The sequence below is a fragment of the Lutra lutra genome, chromosome Y (assembly GCF_902655055.1).
Source record: "Lutra lutra chromosome Y, mLutLut1.2, whole genome shotgun sequence".
Lineage (NCBI taxonomy): Eukaryota > Metazoa > Chordata > Mammalia > Carnivora > Mustelidae > Lutra > Lutra lutra.
In genome coordinates this window covers 2,171,146-2,192,361 of record NC_062297.1, presented here as the reverse complement: position 1 = coordinate 2,192,361, position 21,216 = coordinate 2,171,146, and the positions used below count along the sequence as shown (strand labels likewise).

Sequence of the window (21,216 nt, the reverse complement as noted above, 5' to 3'; positions counted from 1 at the left end):
AAGGCAACATTTATAAAGACTATGACGACAGCCTACTCTGGATTCTTGAACAACTTATAAGTAGCTGGTAGTCCAAATAAGGTCTTTTCCCACCTTAGCTAAGTAAAACTGAGAACCTGTATTAATACTGTTAAATAAGATTCTTTTGTGGCCCAGTAGTCCAAGACTAGAGAATGGAGGAAGATTAATGAGTAAGTGTTTGTGAGGGACTTTTAGAAAAGTTTGTATCAAAATATCTTATTTCTAGACTGTCAAATAATTCAGTTTCAGTTCATCTGACAGAGCAGGGAAGGAAGATATTTTCATAATGTCAGCAAATCAATTTCAGCAGTATATATCAGACATAAGAACTCTGGTAAGATTCTCAGAGGATTAAAAAAATCAATTGTAGGGATTTTGGAGAGTGTTGGGATATGTAGAAGGAAAAAAAAAATCAAGTTTCTACCTAACTTAGGTCATTAGGACAAGATACTCCTGTTGCATCATGTTCAAAATAATTTTGTATCTTACCACGATCTGTTAAACTTAGAAGATGAAAAAAAATACATATTTGGATTTCCTTATAGTTTTTGTTTGTACCTTTCTTCTTGACCTTCTACCCCACCTGGGAAGAGAGAGTTTTAAGATTTATACAAAAGTGAGTAAAGAAGAGGAATGTGGTAGTGTCTTTCTTTTGTTTAGATTCTGAGGACAGAGAGAGTTTAAGTTGTATTGACAGTGCTGAAATTTTAGTCACTCTTTGACCTGGATTTCAGAGGAAAAATGAAGTTCACTCATTAAGCAATATATTGTTAAGGAAGATGGTTGAAAATATAGACATAATTGTCCAAGAATAGAAACATGTGTGCCACTGACCCCAGAATACTCTATTGACTCACTGTAACCTTTATTTTAACTGCTAAATTCTTCTTTCTGGAGAATACATCTCTGATATCCAAGGCATAAAGAAGGCTGAAGCACCCTTGTTAATGAGCCTTAATATTCATGATTTAGAGATTCAAGAGTCAGAGTTGAAGTAGACTCAGTGCAAAAGTCAGAAGTTTTTCAATCTGACCCTTGCTTACTATTTGTGAACCATGGGGATCAGTATTTCATTTCATCTTCTCAGGCTGAAAAGATGATTCACTTCATTTAGCAAATATTTATTGTGCTAAGTTAGATTCTAAGGGGTTTATGGGAAACCAAACAGATGGGAAAATAGATGGGAATAAAAGAGGCAAAAGTTCTGACCCTCATAAATATCATATTTTTGGTAATGTCTTTGGTGTCACAATTGCTCAGCACTATGTGTAAAAATAAATTAAATTAATAAATAAATAAATAAATAAATAAATAAATAAATAAATGGTTCCTGCAATACTATAAGAATAGTGAAATCTCTTCCCTTGGCTATATACAAAAGTAACCTACTTAACTTTCTTGAACTTCTCTTTCCTATTGGAGAATTGGACTAAGTAATGTTTCTACATCTTCTAAAATTAGTAAGAGAATTAAATGAAATTACTGTAATGAAGTACTTACATCATACTTGGCACTCAGTTATTTATTAGCTCTTTTTTAAAAAATATACTGTTTCTTTCTGCAACTACAAAGGAGACCAGGCTGAAGGGATGCAAATAATTTTTAGAATTTTTAAGGTTAATAAAAAGGACAATGGGTATGTTTCATCTGTTATATGAAAATGAGGTAGTCAAAATTTTTTTAAGTTATTAGATTCCAGTTCATTAACATGACAGTGTACTATTAATTTCAGTGTACAATATAGTGATTCAAATATTTTTTGCTAAATATGTCATAAGTGGACATGTACCTACATATGATTTAACTATATTAATTTTCAGTGATTTAAAGGACTTAGCAACCCAAACTATATAAAATGGTGAGAGTAGCAGTTACTGGCAGGCACTAAAACATGCACATGGGGAGAAAGTAACTCCAATTATTAACTATGATTTGTAGCAAAATGAAATTAAAAGTATAAATGAAATTTGTTTTCATCTACACATCCACACCAAAATTTACAATGTTCAGTTTAACCATACTATTTAATGTGGTCTATGTAGAGATTAACGATTAACTTAACAAAATTACCAAGACGTGCAGCACAAAGATAAAAACTAACCAGAATAATTGTTCTTTTTGAAAGAGGATGAAGAACTTAATAACTTTAATTAAGCTGCTTGGTAATTTTTCCATACATCATCACTAATGACTTTTGGCAGGTTTTATATATTGGTTAAAAACATAGCGAATGAGAGGCTTAACTCCTCCTTCCCCAAGGAAAGGAAATGCAGAATTGATACATTAAAATCCCACATTCAAGTAATTTAAATGCATGCATATGGGGGCTCAAGGATCTGGCCCAATCTCTCTACCTCCCGTTCTTCCTTCTTTCCTCCCTCCCTCCTTTCTTTACTTATTTATTCCCAAAGTGTTAACGATCTTGTAATTGTACGACAGATTTCCATGAACATGGCTCTAGCTCCTTCTGTCTTCCTCCTTGCTGAACCCACGGCGTAATTTTGCTTGCCAACTCTCAGTCATAATGGGAATTTTGGACGCCGTCATTTCCGGTGAAGACAAGTTCAAGTCTCGCATCGCGAGACCGTGAGGCCGTGGGGTAGTCAACGGTCGCTTCTGAGGTACTTTTCCATCTTTCAGAGAGGCAGGTAACCAAAAACAAAACAAAAAATATGTGTAAATTATTACTAGTTCATTACGCCTTAATCTTAAGAATAACATGTTGCTATTTTAGCGCTCAGCGATTATCAGACTTCTAAACAGGTTAATTTCGTTAATTTCACAAAACACAGATGGTGTGTGAACTTTTTCTCTATTGAGCCTCCTTCAGTTTCTTTTTAGTTTTCCACTTAACATGCTATTTTTGTCAGGCTTTTACGTTTTTATGTATTTCTTTTATGTATTTGATGTATTTTTTGGTTTCTTTTTCATAACACTTATTTTGACTTTGAGTCTTAATGTTTGTCCGTCTATTCTGTGGTTCAGTACTGTTTAACTTGGACGCTCTTAAGATATTTCTCTTAATATTTTTCTTCTTTTCCACCTTTTCTTGTGATTTCTCTCATGTTTTTCATCTTGTTACTTTTGATTTTTGTTTGTATGCTTTTTCTATTAATCTAATTTTGAATCTCTTTGTCTATCCATTTTTTATGTTCATCTGTTCATTTTTCTGTCTCCTGGTTTTTTTTTTTTTTTTCTTTGGTTTGGTTTTGTTTTGTTTTTGGTTTGTTTGTTTTTTTAAATGGTTCTAAGTAATAGTATTGATCTTTGTTTCTATCTGTTAAAGTCATTAGTCTTTTCATAAATTTTTCCTCTCCAGTTCTTGAGGTTTTTTTCCTTTTCACTCATTCTTTCCCTAGTTCTATCTTTAGGGAAAGAGTTCTTCACAGAAAGAAATTTTGCCTTGTATCTCTGTATTGTTCAGACTGCATGTGCTGACTCTTCTCTATTTCTTAGTCCCTAGGCAATATGATCTTTTTATATCCTTTCTCCTGGAATGTCTTTGACTTTAAGCTTTCTTATGCTTCCTTCCTGCCCCTAATTTCCTCTTCTGCCTTTCTTTCCATCCTTTCTTTTTCTGAGTCTTTTGTGTTGTCATTTTCTTTGTGATGAAGTCTTTGTTTCTTCATCAGTGCTTTTAAAAAATGTCTTGTTGGGTTTCTGTTGCCCTGTATATTTGTTTCTGTCTAGTGTTGCTACCCTTTCTTCCCTTAAATCTCTCTCATGTTTATCCATATATTTATTTCTATCATAGTTTATTTATGTCTTTCTCATTATGTAAGTAAATAATATTTGCCTTGCTCTTTTACTTTCTCTCTGGTTTTCCCCTTCCTTTTCTTATATACCCTTTCTCTCTTATTGCCTCTACTTTTTTTCCTCCTTTAAACTCTCATTAAACTCACTTCTCTCTTCCCATGCATCAGCTTTTACTTATGTATTTTCTCATTTTGCATCTTCAGTTTGAGACTTGCTAGATATTCTATACCTTTATAATGGATGTTTCATGAGAGTCCAGAGACTCTTTTGTTTACTGTTATATTCCAAAATACAGTAACAAATGCATTATGTTCTGCTTTTCTAACTTTCAGTACCACATTTCTTTATGTCTGAGTGATATCTCTTTTAGCTATTTCTGTGGTTTGTGTTTGTCTTATTTTTCTCCTCACGCTTGCTCTTTGTTGCAGCAGGTTGTGAAATGTACTGCTATAAATACTGCCTTGCATATTTTTTTTTCTTTCTTTCATTCTGTATTTCCATTTTCTGTCCCTGAGCTTCTCTGTTTTATGTTTTTTCTCCCCCCCCCCCCTCTGATTCCCACTTTCTCTTATTTTCTAATCTTTAGTGTTTCCTTCCCAAATTTGTCCTACTCTACAGAACTCTTTCAGGATCATTTTCTCATTTGCTGCTATGTTATCACTGAAACTCTCTTCTTGTTTCAGTTTTGTTTTGTTTTCCTTTGCTCTTGGTTATTTTCCTTTTTTTTTGTTTTTGTTTTTGTTTTGATAGTTATTCATTTTTTCATTCTCTTTATTTTCATGTTTTCAAAGTATTTCACCCTCCTGATCTGGCAGTTAGTGTTGTCCATTTCACTAGAGATTATATATACTTGGTGATGGTCTTTCTTCATCTGCTTCCATGTACTATTAAGGGGAAAAAAATTAAAATATAGCAGCAAGGGTCAGGAGCACCTTAAATGCTTTTCTTATTTATCTCTCTCTCTTTTTAAAAGATTTCATTTATTTATGCATGAGCAGGGTTGGGCGCAGAGAGAGAGGGAGATACTGACTCCCTGCTGAGCAGGACCCTGGAATTGCCACTTGAGCCAAATGCAGATACTTAATAGAAGGAGCCACCCAGGCACCACTTGTTTATCTGTTTCTGATCTTTATCTTCCTCCTGTTATCCAGCTTCTTAAATCTTTGTAGACAGAATTATAAACTGGGTTTATTTTATTTTATTTTTTTGTACTTTACAGAACTTAATGTGAAAATGGCTGAGGAAGACTCATCATCATCTTCATCTGCTTCTGCCTCTCAGGAACAAGAACAGCTTAAAAACAGAAACTTGGTAGTTTCCTCTGTGGCTGCAGACCATCACACAGATGATTTGACTGAAGCCCCCACAACTCTGTCTAGTTTTGCCAGTATCAAGCTTGGCACTGGGTCTATCAAAAAACTAGTAATCAAAAACTTTAAAGGTAACATAATGATCATTTGATTAAGATTTCAGTTTTAGCTCCTCATACCCTATTGCTGCTTTTCTATTTTAAATTTGGAGAGATACAGTTATATTTTCTGAGGCACAGTTAATTTTTACAAGATTTAGGAACATTATTTTTGCATTCTGAAGCCCTGAGTCCTGGCCATGATATAACCACAGAGTAACATTTGCCCTTTGGAAGATCACTCCATGGTTCATTTCTTTGTTTCCCTCTAAACTACATTTTAAGTTCTCTGTTTGACTTTGAAATACCTTTCTCAACGGTGACACCTTTGTAGATTAAATTGTCTCCTATCTGCTCAGTGAGTGGATCTTTCATATTACCGAAAAGTGATCTCACATAGATAGTAAAAAGGCAACAATTTAAATTTCTGATAAGTTATAGAGTGTTGGTGAAAAAGTATGCACTTGGATATAAACAATGAAATCATAAGAAAATCCATTCCTCAGAGTAGATGTATTTTAGTGTTTAAAAAATTCTGAGGAAATATTAATATAAAAAATTAGAAACTCAACAGAATTATTGAATCAATTCTTTCCACGTCAAATTTGTAAAATGAAATCCGTATACGGGTATGTCTGAATTTTAAAAACCAACAGTTTTGGTATCTGGTTGCTCATTTTTAGCTTACAAAGTTTAAAGAACATATGCCAATCTCATTGATATCTTTAATTATCGGGAAACAATTTAACATTCCCTATTTTAATTAGTATTATTTAATAACTCCTACATTCAGTTCTTTCCTGCACAAGTACAGCTCTTCATTGTAAGTAAAACTTCAAATATCACAAAATTTCTGTTTAACATGACAAATTTCTTTTAAAATAAATATTTTTAACATTTTCCCCTCTGGTTTTTCCCTTTGTTTTTTATCCAGAACCTAGTGTGTGCTGGATTTATTATGCAGAAGTTTGACGATAGATTGTTGAAGTGTAAAAAGCAGTCTTTAAGAACTAAATAATATTTCAAATAACATGAGTTTTTGGAATTCATGTTATAGTCATGCATTTTTCTCATATGATTGAAGATTTGAAATTCCAATATTTTTTATATATTTTAGTATTTTGTAGGATAAATGTTAGCAACTGGAATATCCTGGTCTATGCAAGTTCCACTGAGCATGGAACTTGATGTGGGGCTTGACCTCGGACTCTGAGATCATGACCTAGGCCAAAACCAATAGTCAGATGCTTGACTGACTGAGCCACCTGGATGCCCCCAATAATGAACTAAATAATTTTAATCATTTTCATTTAATCAGCTTATTTTAATCACCCAAAGATGAAACTCCATAGTCATAAGCATTATCATTTCCCTGTCCATCTCTTTTCCCTTCCTTTCTATCCTCTACCTGGCAGTCAGCAGTTTGCTTTCTGTCCCTGTGGATTTACATGGTCTGGATGTTTCATATAAATGAAATCATTCTACAAGTGGCCTTTTCTGTCTACCTTTTTTCATGTAGTATAGTGCTTTTGAAGTTTAGTCATGGTGTGACATGTGTGAATGCTTCATTTTTTTTATGGCTTAAATAAAATTCCATTGTATGGACATGCACACTGCTTTGAACATTTACATATGAGATTCTGTATGAATGCCTGTATTTAGTTCTTTTGGATAGATACCAAGAAGGGAATTGTGGGATCATATGGTGATTTTATGTTTAGTTAAAGAACTGCTAAACTTTTCCACATTGTCCACATAATTTTATGTTCCCACCAAAAATATGCAGGGATTCCAATTTCCCCGCATCCTGTCAAAAATTTTTTATGTCCTCCTAGTAGGTGTGAAGTGATATGTCATAGTTTTGACTTAAATGTATCTATTTACTTATTATGTTGACCAACTTTTCGTAAGCTCATTGGCCATTTGTATATATTCTTGAAAATGTCTGTTTAAATCCTTTGCCTAGTTATTAATTGGGTTTATTTTTTTTTTGTAGATGAGTTGCAAAAGCTTTTTATTCTACATACTTGATACCAGTTATATGATTAATGAATATTTTCTCATATGCTGAGGGTTGTGTTTTTGCTTTCTTGATTTTCCTTTGATACACAGAAATTTTACATTTCAACTTAATGATCTCTCCAATAAATTAATGTTCATACCTGAGGTGTTATGTATGAATCTATTGCAAGATCCAAGCTCATGAAGACTTATCCCTGTGTTTTCTACTGAAAGCCTTATAGATTATGCTTTCATATTTATATTTAGGCCTTTGATTTTGAATTATTTTTTGAATATATTAGGATAGCAGTTTTTCTTCATTCTTTTGAAATGTGGGTATCTTGTTGTCCTAGTACCATTTGTTGAGGAGACTATTTTTACCCACTGAATGGTATCAACATATGTGTTTAAAATAAATTTGTCTTAAATGTATGATACTTAAATGATACTACATTTTATAGTATTTGACATTGTCCTCCAAACATTTTGCTCCATAATCTTGTGTTAATTTTTTAGATAAACCTTTGATACTAGAAAACTATACTGAAGGAACATGGCAAAAATTAAAAGAAGCTGTACATGCTATCCAGAACAATATCTGTGTTAAATACAGCTTGGAAGAACTCTATCAGGTATGTGTCATTTTTGGATATAAGTACTCATTAATCATAATGAAGTCAGGATTTATATTAATAATTGTATTATATTTGCTTGGATCTTTTGTCATCATGCATTGTAATGGAATCCATCATAGTTTACAATCATGCAGTTCAATTTCTTTATTTATATCTGATGGATTTATTTAGCTTCAATTATGCTGGGTACACTGTGCTTTCATGTATATATTCTCACTCTTCAAGTTATTATAATTCAGTTTAATTTAGCAGAGTCTTGTGTACATTTTTCTTACTTTAAAAAGAGTCTAGAAAAGCTTTTTGTTGAAATGGGAGAGAGAGAGTTTGATTTTTATTGTTAGTGTCTCTTAACATTTGTTTTCCTATTTCTTTTCACATATGTTCCTCTGTTTTCTTTCCTAAATTCCACATATGAATGAGATCATGTGGCATGTGTCTCTACCTGACTTTTTCACTCTCTAGCTCTATCCACATCGCTGCAAATGGCAAGACTTTTGTTCCTTTCTTTTCTTTTTCTTTCTTTTTTTTTGGATGACTGAATAATTTTCTATTGTAAATATACCTCTCTTCTTTATCCATTAATCAGTCAATGCACATTTGGCTCTCTCTATAGTTTGGCTATTTTTTATAATGCATCTATAAACAACAGAGTGCATGTACCCCTTTGAATCTGTATTTTTGTATCTCCTGGGTAAATATCTAGGAGTGTAGTTGCTAGATTGTAGGTTAGTTCTATTTTTAACTTTTTAAGGACCCTCCATGCTGCCTTTCAGAGTGGTTGCACCAGTTTTCATTCCCACCAGCAGTCCAAGAGGACTCCCCTTTCTCCACATCCTTGCCAACCCCTGTTGTTTCTTTTGCTAATTTTAACCATTCTGACAGGTGTGAGGTGGTATCTCCTTGTGGTTTTGATCTGTATTCCCCTGATAATGAGTGATGTCCATCATTTTTTCATGTGTCTGGAGCCATCTGCATATCTTCTTAGGAAAAGTTTCTATTCATGTCTTCCCATTTCTTTACTAGATTATTTGTTTTTTGGGGGATTTGAGTTTGAGAAGTTCCTTATAGAGTTTGGATATTAACCCTTATACACGTCATTTGCAAATATCTTCTCCTCTTCTGTAGGTTGCCTCTTAGTTTTGTTGTTTGTTTCCTTTGCTGTGCAAAAGTTTTTTTATCTTAGTGAAGTCCTAGTAGTTCATTTTTGCTTTTGTTTGCCTTGCCTCTGGAGACCTGTACAGTAAGACTTTGTTGTGGCTGGGATCAAAGAGGTTGCTGCCTGGTTTTGATTGGTTTCCTGTTCACATTTAGGTCTTTCATCAGTTTTGAATTCATCTTTGCTTATGATGTAAGAAAGTACTCTAGTTTCATTCTTCTGCACATGGCTGTCTAGTTTTCTCAATAACAGTTGTTGACAGTACTTTTTTTCCACTGGATAGTGGATAGTCTTTCCTGCTTTGGTGATGATTAGTTAGCCACAGAGTTATGGTCCTTTTGTAGGTTTTGTCTTCTGTTTCATTGATCCGTTTCTCTGTTTTTGTGACTATACCGTACTGGTTTTTGTTTTGTTTTGTTTTGTTTTGTAGTACCCTACTGTCTTGATGACTATAGCTTTGTTAATATAGCTTGGAAACAGGAATGATGATACCTCCAGTTTTGTTTCTGTTTTTCAGAATTGCTTTAGATATTCAAGATCTTTTGTGGTTCCATATAAATTTTAGGATTGTTTCATCTCTGTGAAAAATGCTGGTGATGTTTTGATAGGGATTGCTTAAAATGTCTAGATTGCTTTGGGTACTATAGACTTTTTTTTTCTTCTTGGTACTACAGATATTTTAACAAAGTTTATTCTTCCAATCCATGAATCTGGGTTGCTTTTCCATTTATTTTGTCTTCTCCAGTTTCTTTCATAAGTTTGCTATAGTTTTTGGAGTACATATCTTTAACTTCTTTTATCTCTTTGGTAATATACCTTACTGTTTTTGGTGCAATTGCAAATTGATTGATTCCTTGATTTCTTTTTCTGCTGCTTCGTTATTGGTGTAGGGAAATACAACTGATTTCTGTGCATTGATTTTATGTCTAGGTATTACTTCTGGAAACTTTTGAGTTGCTGAATTCAGGTATTACTTCTGGCAACTTTTGAGTGGAGTTTTGGGTTTTCTACCAGAGTATCATGTCATCTGCAAATAACAAAACTTCGGCTTCTTCCTTGCTGTTTTGGATGGATTTCTTTCTTTCTTTATCTCCCTTTCTTTCTTACTCTCTCTCTCTCTTTCCCTCCCTCCCTCCCTCCCTCCCTCCCTCCCTCCCTTCCTTCCTTCCTCCTTTCTTCCTCCCTTTCTCCCTCCCTTCCTTCCTCCTTTCTTCCCTCCCTCCCTCTCTCTCTCTCTCTTTCTCTTCTATTTCTTTTGCTCTCTCTCTCTTTTTTTCTGTTTTTCTTGTCATATTGCTTCCAGTACTATGTTACATCCTTGTCTTGTTCTTGACTGTAGAGGAAAGGCTCTCAGTTTTTCCCCATTGATAATGATAATAGTGGTGGGTCTTTTGTATATAGCCTTATGTTAAGGTGTCAAGGTGTGTTCCATCTACACCTGTTTTGTTGAAGATTTGTTAAAGAGTGGATGCCATATTTTATCAAATGCTCTTTCTGCATCGACTGAGAGGACCATATGATTCTAATACTTTCCTTAATGGAGAGTGGTGTAAGCTATTGATTGAACCACTTCTCCAGCCCAGGAATAAATCCCACTTGGTAATACTGAATAATTCTTTTAATGTTCTGTTAAATTCAGTTTGCTATAACTTCTTGAGAAATTTTGCATCTGTGTTCATCAGCAATATTGACCTGTAATTCTCCTTTTACATGGGGTCTTTGGTTTTGGAATCAAAGTAATGCTGGTCTCTTAGAAGGAATTTGGAGGTTTTTCTTCCATTTCTATTTTTTGGGAACAGTTTCAGACAAATAAGTATTACTTTTTCTTTAAATATCTAGTAGAATTCCCTTATAGGCCATCTGGTCTGGACTTTTGTTTGTTGGGAGATTGAATCAGGATTACTGATTCAATTTTTTTTGCTGGTTATGGATATGTTCAAATTTTCTATTCCTTTTGGTTTCAGTTTTGGTAGTTTGTTCCTTCCTTCCTTCCTTCCTTTCTCCTTTTTTTTTTTTTTTTAAAGATTTTATTTATTTATTTGACAGAGAGAAATCACAAGTAGGCAGAGAGGCAGGCAGAGAGAGAGGAGGAAGCAGGCTCCCTGCTGAGCAGAAAGCCCGATGTGGGGCTAGAACCCAGGACCTGGGATCATGACCTGAGCCGAAGGCAGCGGCTTAACCCACTGAGCCACCCAGGCGCCCCGCTTTCTCCTTTTTTAAAAATTTCATTTATTTATTTGTCAGAGAGAGAGAGCACAAACAGGCGGAGCAGCAGGCAGAGCAGGCAGAGGGAGAAACAAGCTCCTCACTGAGCAAGGAGCCCATTGTGGGACCCAATTCCAGGAGCCTGGGATTATGACCTGAGCTGAAGTCAGCCATTTAATTGACTGAGCCTCCCAGGGGTCCCAGTAGTGTGTATGTTTCTAGAAACTTGTCCATTTCTTCCAGGTTGCCAAGCTTGTTGCCATATAATTTGCTCACAATATCTTATAATGTTTGTATTTGTCAGGAAATTTTATCTCTCCTTCTATCCTAATTGACAAGCTTACTGGATAAAATATTCTTGGCTGCATGTTTTTCCCATTGAGTAGGTTGAATATATCCTTCCACTTTCTTCTAACCTGGCATGTTTCTGTGGGCAGGTATGCTGTGAATCTGATTTGTCTTCCCTTATAAATTAAGGACTATTTTCCCTTGCTGCTCTCAGGGCTCTTGTATTTTGTGAATTTGACTATGACTGCCATGGCCGTGATTGGCTTTTGTAGAATTTAATGTGAGTTCACAGTGCTTCTTGGATTTTGTTGTCTGTGTCCTTCCCCAGATTAGGAAAGTTTTCAGCTATAATTTGGTCAACTAGGAATGCCTGAGTGGCTCAGCTGTTTAAGTGTCTGACTCTTGATTTTGGTCCAGGTGATAATCTCATGGTAATGAGATTAAGCCACACACTGGACTCTGTGCTGGTGTGCTTAGCCTGTTTAAGATTCTCTCTCCTCCTCCCTCTAACCTGCCTCTTGCCTCTACCTGCCCCTCCCTGTCTGTGCACTTTCTCTGCTCTCTCAAAAAAATATTTTTGCTCAAATTAACTTTCTGCCTCTTTTTCTCTTTTGCACCTTTTGGGACACCTACGATATGAATATTACTCTATTTTAGAAAGCCGCTGAGTTTGTTCTGAAAGTCTACCTTCATGATTCTTTGTTTCCCTCTTCTTTTCTTCTCATATTTCATAATTTTATCTTCTGTATCACAGATTCATTGGTCTGACTCATCCATCATTGTGATGGCATCATCCATTTGGGATTGCATCTCAGTCTTTGCATTTTTAATTTTGGCTTGACTAGATTTTAGCTCTTTTAATCTATACAGTGAGGGATTCTCTAGTGTCTTCTATGCCTTTTTGAAGCCCAGCTAGTAACCTTACAATTGCGGTTTTAAATTCTAATTTAGACATTTTACTTATATCTGTATTGATTAAACCCCTGGCCAACATTTCTTCCAGTTCTTTCTTTTGGGCTGAATTTTTCCATCTTGTAATTTTGGAGGGGAAAAAAAGTAAAATGTAATTAAAATTTTTTGAAAATTTCAAAAATAAATAAAGAAAGCTAGATCCTAGGTGTGTTTTTGTCAGCTTGTTGTAAGAAGCTTCCAGCGGTTGTTTCCTATGTTTGTAGTTGTGCAGCTTTGTTCTTGAAGACTTCCAGTTGAATTCTGGGGTGTTCAGAAAGAGTTGATATTTATTTAGCTGTGTTTGAGGAAGGAGGCTAGTTAAGGTGCCCTAGTTCTCTGCCATCTTACCCCCACCCCCCGCCCAGAGATTTTTTTTTTCTTTTTAATTCAAAACATCCAGTTGTATTATGACAACTCTGGAAAGCAGCTCCATCCCTTTCCCACAGTTTGTTGTTATTGCTTTTGTTTTTTGGTTTTTTTTTTGTTTGTTTGATTTTAATCACTTTTCTAGACTTTTTTTCTTTGTCATGTGTGGCCCTTGTTCCATTAGCATAGTGGTTAGCTACTTATTTTATTGAGATATACTAAATATTACAGCCAAAAAAAAAAAAACCCCAAAATTTTCTCTGCTCTTGAAGATTACATTTGTATTGGGGCATTCCTTCATTGGTTAGCCCTGCTATTCAAACTCTTAGATTTCTTTCATTATATTTGGGTGTATCCTAGATGTAAGCCTAACGTGAAATTAGGGTCTCTTCAGCTCTTTTCTAAGAATGTTCTAGGAAATGTACGGCCTTCTTGATTTTTCTGGCATACACAGGAATTTTCAAAGCACTAATGTTTTTGTACTTCTTTCCCAAACTCTGATTCTTTCTAAGATTTCACTTGTGTGCTACTCGTCCTGTTTGTTATCTCTTGCCTTAGATGACTGAGGTAGTATATCCGTCTTTACACTTTTTGATAAAGTCCCCAGTTTAGTCCTTTTGCTTGAAGACTCAAGGCAGAAAGTGTAAAGGCAGACTCCAGAGTCAAAATACATTTATAGTTCATTGCAAACAAAGTCTGTATTTCTTCCTTACTATAACTAGTAAACCATACTGGCACTAGGTTTTCACCATGCTAGGTGGGTAAGTTAACACCAGAAGTCTCTGTTACTGAAATGTAGCAGGTTTTTCTTTGTTAAATGTTCCTTTGATTTAAGGGTTTTGGTGAGATTCCAGAGCTCTGAAAAAATTGATCTGATAGTTTTGCTGGTCTAATTTTTTTTTTTTAATTTAATGGCGAGTTGAGTTTTCCACCATTTTTGATGACATCACTCCAGAGGTCAGTGGAGTGTATTTTAATATAAATAAAGTGGTTTTTAAATTGTTTTTACAGGCATTTTAAGCCACACTTGATAAAATTGTGTATGGGTGTAATTATTTTATTCATTATCTTAAATTCACTTCTTAATTTTTAAATTTTATTCAAAGGAAAAAAAATAAATTTTATACAAAGATTATAACCTTTTAAATATTCTGAAAGGTAAGATGTGATTTAACTTATGGTTTAACCAACTAATGTGAGGGAATTATTTTAAATTTTAAAGAGTTAATTATGGTGACTGGGTACTTAGAATGACTGCTTAAGAATGGGTTTGTATTGATTTTGAGGGGGGTTCTCTGAACCTCCTGGATTTTGATGCTTGTTCTCTTTGCCATATTGGGGAAATTCTCTCCAATAATTCTCTCCAACATACCTTCTGCTCCCCTCTCTGTTTCCTCTTCTTCTGGAATCCCAATTATTCTAATGTTGTTTCGTCTTATGGTGTCACTTATCTCTCGAATTCTCCCCTCGTGGTCCAGTAGCTGTTTGTCCCTCTTTTGCTCAGCTTCTTTATTCTCTGTCATTTGGTCTTCTATATCGCTAATTCTTTCTTCTGCCTCATTTATCCTAGCAGTGAGAGCCTCCATTTTTTATTGCACCTCATTAATAGCTTTTTTGATTTCAACTTGGTTAGATTTTAGTTCTTTTAGTTCTCCAGAAAGGGCTTTTATATCTCCCGAGAGGATTGCTTTAATATCTTCCATGCCTTTTTCAAGCCCGGCTAGAACCTTGAGAATCGTCATTCTGAACTCTATATCTGACGTATTACCAATGTCTGTATTGATTATGTCCCTAGCCTTTGGTACTGCTTCTTGTTCTTTTTTTTGTTGTGAATTTTTCTGCCTTGTCATTTTGTCCAGATAAGAGTATATGAAGGAGCAAGTAAAATACTAAAAGGGTGGCAACAACCCCAGGAAAATATGCTTTAGCCAAATCAGAAGAGATCCCAAATCGTGAGGGGGGAGAAAGGGGATAAAAAGGGGTTCAGAAAGAAAAAAGAAAAAAAAAAAAGAAACTATTAAAAAAAGAAAGCCGATAAAGAAAAAATATAAAAAGAGGAAAAATATATATATATATTAGATAAACTATTTAAAAAAACGTTAAAAAAGAAAACGGTAAAAGTTAAAAAAATTTAGCAGAAGAAGAGAAAAAGAAAAAAAAATTGAAAAAGAAAAAAAATTAAATTAACTGCAAGGCTAAAAAATCATGGGGAGAAAGCCATGAGTTCCATGCTTTGCTTTCTTCTCCTCTGGAATTCCGCCGCTCTCCTTGGTATTGAAACTGCACTCCTTGGTAGGTGAACTTGGTCCTGGCTGGGTTTCCCGTTGATCTTCTGGGGGAGGGGCCTGTCATACAATCTCCCTGATATGAGGGAGAGGAGATAGAACATGGGGGTTGAGGGGGTAGGAGAAGAATAAATGAAACAAGATGGGATTGGGAGGGAGACAAACCATAAGTGACTCTTAATCTCACAAAACAAACTGAGGGTTGATGGGGGGAGGGGGGTCGAGAAAGGGGGGTGGGGTTATGGATATTGGGGAGGGTATGTGCTATGGTGAGTGCTGTGAAGTGTGTAAACCTGGCGATTCGTAGACCTGTACCCCTGGAGATAAAAATATATGTTTATAAAAAAAAAAAAAAAAGAATGGGTTTGTATATACTGATTTGGATGGAAGAATTTTAAATACATTTTCTGAATTATAAATGCTGAAATATCTTTTTTATTATTTAATAGTCGTTAAATTCCTATTTATTTATAAATTCATATGAAATTCATACTCCATTTTCAATATTATCAATAAAGGTGGAAGCAGTAATTTAAACTGTATTTTGTTTTTTCAACTTACACGTATACATTTTTAATTTTCAGAGTGTTGAAAATCTTTGCTCCTACAATTTATCTGCAAACTTATATAAACAGTTGAAGCAGCTTTGTGAACAGCACATCAAAGCAGAAATTCATCAGTTCAGAGAGTATCCTTTTTCCCCCTTTGCGTTGTTTTTCCTATTTTGTCCAATTTCCATGTCAGTATCTGTTGAGTGGAATAATTAATTTGGCATATGGGATTAATTTTGTTTGTGTAAGATGTAGAGATGCTTGGATTTACAGTTAGCATTAATCAGTTTTACCAAGTACTGTCTTGGAAGTTGTATCTTCCATTTGCAGAATGTGTGTCAGTTTTAGATAAAAGCTTTTTCTTAACATTACTTCATGTATTCTTTGGATACTGGCCCTTTTCTAAAGAAAATGGATAAATGCTGGCAAAATCATGGCAGACAAATGGTAGTTTGTAGAAATTGTATTTTTAGTTAAGAGAATTATTATGGAATGTTAGATGGTCTATAAAAGAAATAATACAAAGTGTAGTGACTCATGCTTTATTTAAAAGCAAATTTGGAAAGGATTTTATGGTAGAAGTCTATTCTTAGTTCTTTAAAATTTCAACTGTAATTTACTGGTTTGCCTACAGTTTGGAAAAAATTTTTTTTCAAAGAGGTAATTATATTTTAGATATAGTAGTATTTAGCATTAATTTGAGATTAAATGAATGTCACAAAATATATGCCAGATTGGGTACTACCCGATATTAGTAATTTATCATCTGAGGTTTGAATATACAAGGGAATGTGCAATAAAGGAATTGGAGCTATAACAAAGGAAATTATACTAAATTAGACAGATAAACTGATTTAAATATATTGACATAAGATATTTATGTGTTTTGAGGATGAAAATTGATGCAAATTGTGGTCGCTTTTCAATTTTGGCATAATAAACTATGAGATAATTTAATGAGTTAATAATATTACTACAAGTTTTAAATTTTTATTTAATGTTTGAAAACAAAACTGTGAATTTAAATCTTCACTGATAGAAAGCGTTTTTCCCAGTTTCTTACATAAAGACAGCTAGAATAAACTCTTCATATTTTTTAAAATAGTGATAAGAATTTATATTTTTTAAAATATAAAAGGGATGGCCCACATGAATTATGACATGAAAGTACTTATCTGATTTTTTTTATGGTTCTTTTTGAAGACATCTTTATTGGGGCATAACTGATATATGATAGGCCACAGATACTTACTTGAGCCTAAGTTCAGTAAGTTTTGACATATTTATACCCCTGGGAAGCCACCACCACAATCAATAGTGAACAAGCATATCAACTCCAAAAGTTCCTCTTACTCTTGGTTGTCCCTGCCCCTGAGACAGAACAGGAGCTGACATAGGTCCCCTTACTCTGACAGCAAAATCTTTGGCTGCCTCCATAAGAAGAAAAAGCTAAACTCTCTGCCTCTTGTGGAGCTTATTTTACAGGAATTCAAAGGGAGAGGGATGTGAACTTTAACTGTTTAACTGATTGTTTGGAGTTGTTAAACCCATTCTCACTCATTTCCGATTCTCTCTCATATCCTCCTTAGTCATATAGATGACTACCACATCACAGCTTTCTAGTCTTCACACTTACTTAGAAAAGTAATCATGAGTCTTGGCTCAAAATCAAGGCTGTTAACCATGCAACTATCAATCTCCTTAATCTCATGCAGCGCTGTTACATGACAAGATTCTCTGGACAGCGTAATTACCCCATCCTGTAACACTTCCAAAAGCTCTGTGCAGAGCTCCAAGGGGATTCAGCAAAGAGATGCCATAAATGTTTTAAGTTAAAGCAAAAAAGTACATATTTTCTAAAAACAAATTATCTGTGAGTACAATCATTGCCAAAGTTAAGATTGTACAAGCATATTTTAAAATCTTATTAATTTAATCACATTATTTATAGAGATCGTGAACTTGCCACAAAAATGAAAGACCATATTTAGGCCATCTTTCTGGGTTTTTGATCCAGTTTGAAGGATTGTATGTAAGGGGAAACAAGCATGCTATGTATGTTTGTTACTCCATGCAACATTGGACCAGATAAGCTGGAAAATACTTCCTGGGAAAATTCTTAGTCGTCGTTTAAGATATTTGTCACTATTTTCGTACTTTTCAGGATCTTATCTCTTTCTTACCTCTCTGGTTTTCTCTTGTTTCTCATTTGGTTTTCCCCATCTGTTTATGAAAGCAAGTTTGTGTTATACATAAAGGTGTATTTAAATTATTAATGCTCTATTTCTTTTTTTACATGATGAATTCTTTACACATTTTCTGAGATAAAATTGAGACATAGCCTTGTGCATGTTTAAGATATACAGTGTGATGATTTGATACATTTATATACTGCAAAATGATCACTGCAGTAGCACTAGTTAACACCTTCATCACCTCACATAATTACTGGAACATTTAAGGATTTCATTAACTTTCAAGTGTTTTTCAGTATAGAGGGTGTTTATTTTCACCACCTTGCTTTACATTAGATTTCTAAAATTTATTCATATTATAAGTGAAAGCTCATATCCTTTGGCAATTACTGTTTTAAAATTGAAATGACTAAAAACTTATTTCTTAACAAATTCACTGAATTTTTGTAACTAAATTTATCACCAAATTTAATCCTTAGTGTTTTTTCATTTTGTTTTTCTAGTACAGCAGATATTAGCAGATAAGACACTAGTGAAAATTCTCTGGTTTCATCAATACTCTTTAAAAATATAAAGGAGTCTTGAGATGAGTATTTGAGAACTGGTATTTGCTGTATATGCTCACTTTGCAATTAATTTATACACAACCATTATATTCAGAGTAAAGAATTCTCTTGTTACTCTGTGTGTCTTCAAATAAAAAGCATAAGATCTTGTATTTGTACATAGCCTTGGTCCTAGGTAGGTATTCCTGTTAATTCCTCATATTTCTTCTTGTTTTATTATCCACAACTCTAGCTCTCTTTTATTTTTGTCCTCTAATCTTCTATTGTTTCTTAGTTTCTACATGAGTAAGCTATGTGAGTAAGGTTTATTTATATATCTCCATTAATCTTTATTTTTTAACAACTAGTAATGTAGAAAAAAAAATGAAAAATATGAAAGGTTCTCTTTCCGAGATAAATAAATACACTACTGACCAGGTTTGATTTATAGATTGATAGTGATGTTTATAAATAATGTGCTTTTCTTAAGAATTAATAATTTAACCCCAAAATTTTTCAGACATAATGTTTTATCTTTGTTTTATTTCTGACAGAGCATGATCAGGAACATTTTTCTGTTCCTAGATAGAACTTATGTTTCTCAAATTTCGATGTTGTCTTCCATTTGGTAAGGATACAATTAATTACTTGAAAAATTGTTGTATGTAATTTGTGATCACTTTTCTTTCTCCTAACTGAAAGAAGACCTAGTAAGATAAATTTATAAACTTTCAAAAATAATTTCAAAAATCTATATTTCTCTATATTTATCATGAAACAAAAATGTTTTGAAATTATATTTGATTACACAGTAACACAGATTATACGTCAATTTTTAATTGATCTCTGTTAATAAACTATCTTATTTCAGAAACACACAAATTCTAAGATATATTCTAGGATAACATCATATTTCATATACTTTATTATTAATAACACTAGAAAGTCAGTAAATTGATACTAAATTGTGTTAATGAAGGCTGAAAAATCTAAAATAGGGTGATTGTAGGAGCTTTGGAGTCATCCTAAATTTTATTTTATGTTTTTATTTTTAATTATGGAATTATGCATGATATCCAGTATACTTAATATACTCTGAAATCTTATTTATTTTGATTGATTTCAGACCATCAAAAACAAAATAGAAGAATTTAGCCAACTGTAGATAGAATGAACTTTACATCACAGTATATTTTCTTTTGTGTGTGGAGAAGTGCATCCCTATAAGAAAATATAGGGATGGCAAAAAAAAGAGAACAAATTTACAGGGTCTCAAAAATATTATTTATTTAGGCGGGTTTTTATTTTGTTGTCATTGTTTCAGGGACATGGGCCTTGAATTATTTAAATCATATATAATTTGTGATCAGAATGTTCACAACAGGATCATAGATGGAATTCTTCTGTTGATTGAAAAAGAAAGAAATGGTGAAATGATTGATCGATGTCTGATTCAAAGGCTTTTAGCTATGCTTTCTGATCTACAGGTAAGTAATTCTTTAAGTTTAGTTAAATTGAAAACTAATTTCTAACCTGATATTTTAAAGACAGGTTTTAACTGAGGTTTTTTTTTTTTTTAATATATTGCATCTTAGATTTACCAAGAGTCATTTGAGAATAAATTCTTAGAAGAAACAAGCCAGTTCTATGCAGCAGAGGGAAGGAAGATAATGCAAAAAAAAGGAGGTACTTGAAATCAAGATGACAATTATAAATTCTTTCATTATCTGTAGAACAGATCATTAAATCCTTGTGGAGATGGTTCTCCATCTCCAATGAGATGTTTATAATTCCTGTATATATTTTGACATATTTTTTTTTACTGACACTTGTTTTTTCTTTTCTTCATCAGTTGTGCTAAAATTTTATGTTTTGTTGACCTTTTCAAAGAACCAGCTCTTTTTTTTTTTTTTTTTTTTTCTGGTTGATTTTCTCATTTTTATTTCATTAAATGCCACACTGTTATTTTTTGCTTGCTTCGGGTTTAGTTTGATCTTTTCCTAGTGTCTTGAGTAGAAAATTCGGTTAAAAAAAGTTAGGTTATTGTTTTAAGATCTTTCCATTTCAAATCTAGTTATTTGCAACTATAAATTGCCATGTAATAATATGTAAGCTGTAATCCTTAATTTTCAGTACATTCTGGCTTTATTTTCAATCACGTTAAAGTACTTCTTAGTTTCCCTCTTGATTTCTTCTTTGATATATTAGTTGTTGAGAAATGTCATGTTTAATTTCCACATATTTGTGAATTTCTCAAATTTCTCAAATTTGGGAATTTCTCAAAATATCCCATTTTCACTCAGGTTGTGAGTAAATGCGCACACATGGTATAATTTTTGGGTATGATTTGTATGATTCCATTCTTTTTAAATACATTCGCTTGTTTTGTGGTTTGAGGGGTTCTGTCTTGCTGAATGCTCCATGTGTGCTTAAGTAGAATGTGTATTCTGTTGGGGGGTGTTTTGCAAAGGCCTGTTAGTTCTTGTTTAGTGTTGTTAAAGTCTTCTGTGTCCTTGCTGGTTTTTGTCTTGGTGCTCTATCCATTATTTATCTTTTTATCTTGGCACCCTATCCATTATTTTTCTTATATATAAGATGTTTATCTTATATATAAGATATGTATAACTGTATAAGATATATCATATCCTATTTTTATATCTTATCGTATATATCATTTTATGATCACATGTGTACATCCTATGTATACTATATAGCATATACATATATGCCACCAGCTACTGATGTCACCAGCTGTTGTCGAAATTTTAGTTTCTCTTTTCATTTCTGGCAGCCCTTTGCTTGAGTATTTTGTGGTTTTGTTGTACTTATATTTAGTTTCAAACCACAACATTT

The 21,216-nt window shown here is 33.5% G+C and overlaps 1 protein-coding gene across 1 annotated transcript in view; it reads left to right on the top strand.

Annotated features, from left to right (window-relative positions):
- The first annotated feature begins 2,591 nt into the window (after positions 1-2,591).
- The window catches only part of LOC125092635 (cullin-4B-like), a 139,865-nt gene continuing 121,240 nt past the window's right edge, over positions 2,592-21,216 (top strand). The window contains exons 1-8 of the mRNA XM_047717030.1: positions 2,592-2,669; positions 4,997-5,218; positions 7,703-7,818; positions 15,657-15,760; positions 16,001-16,070; positions 18,918-18,991; positions 19,688-19,850; positions 19,959-20,046. Of these exons, the coding sequence (XP_047572986.1) occupies positions 5,011-5,218; positions 7,703-7,818; positions 15,657-15,760; positions 16,001-16,070; positions 18,918-18,991; positions 19,688-19,850; positions 19,959-20,046 (823 nt within the window). The 5' untranslated portion in view covers positions 2,592-2,669; positions 4,997-5,010. The remainder of the gene's footprint in view (positions 2,670-4,996; positions 5,219-7,702; positions 7,819-15,656; positions 15,761-16,000; positions 16,071-18,917; positions 18,992-19,687; positions 19,851-19,958; positions 20,047-21,216) is intronic.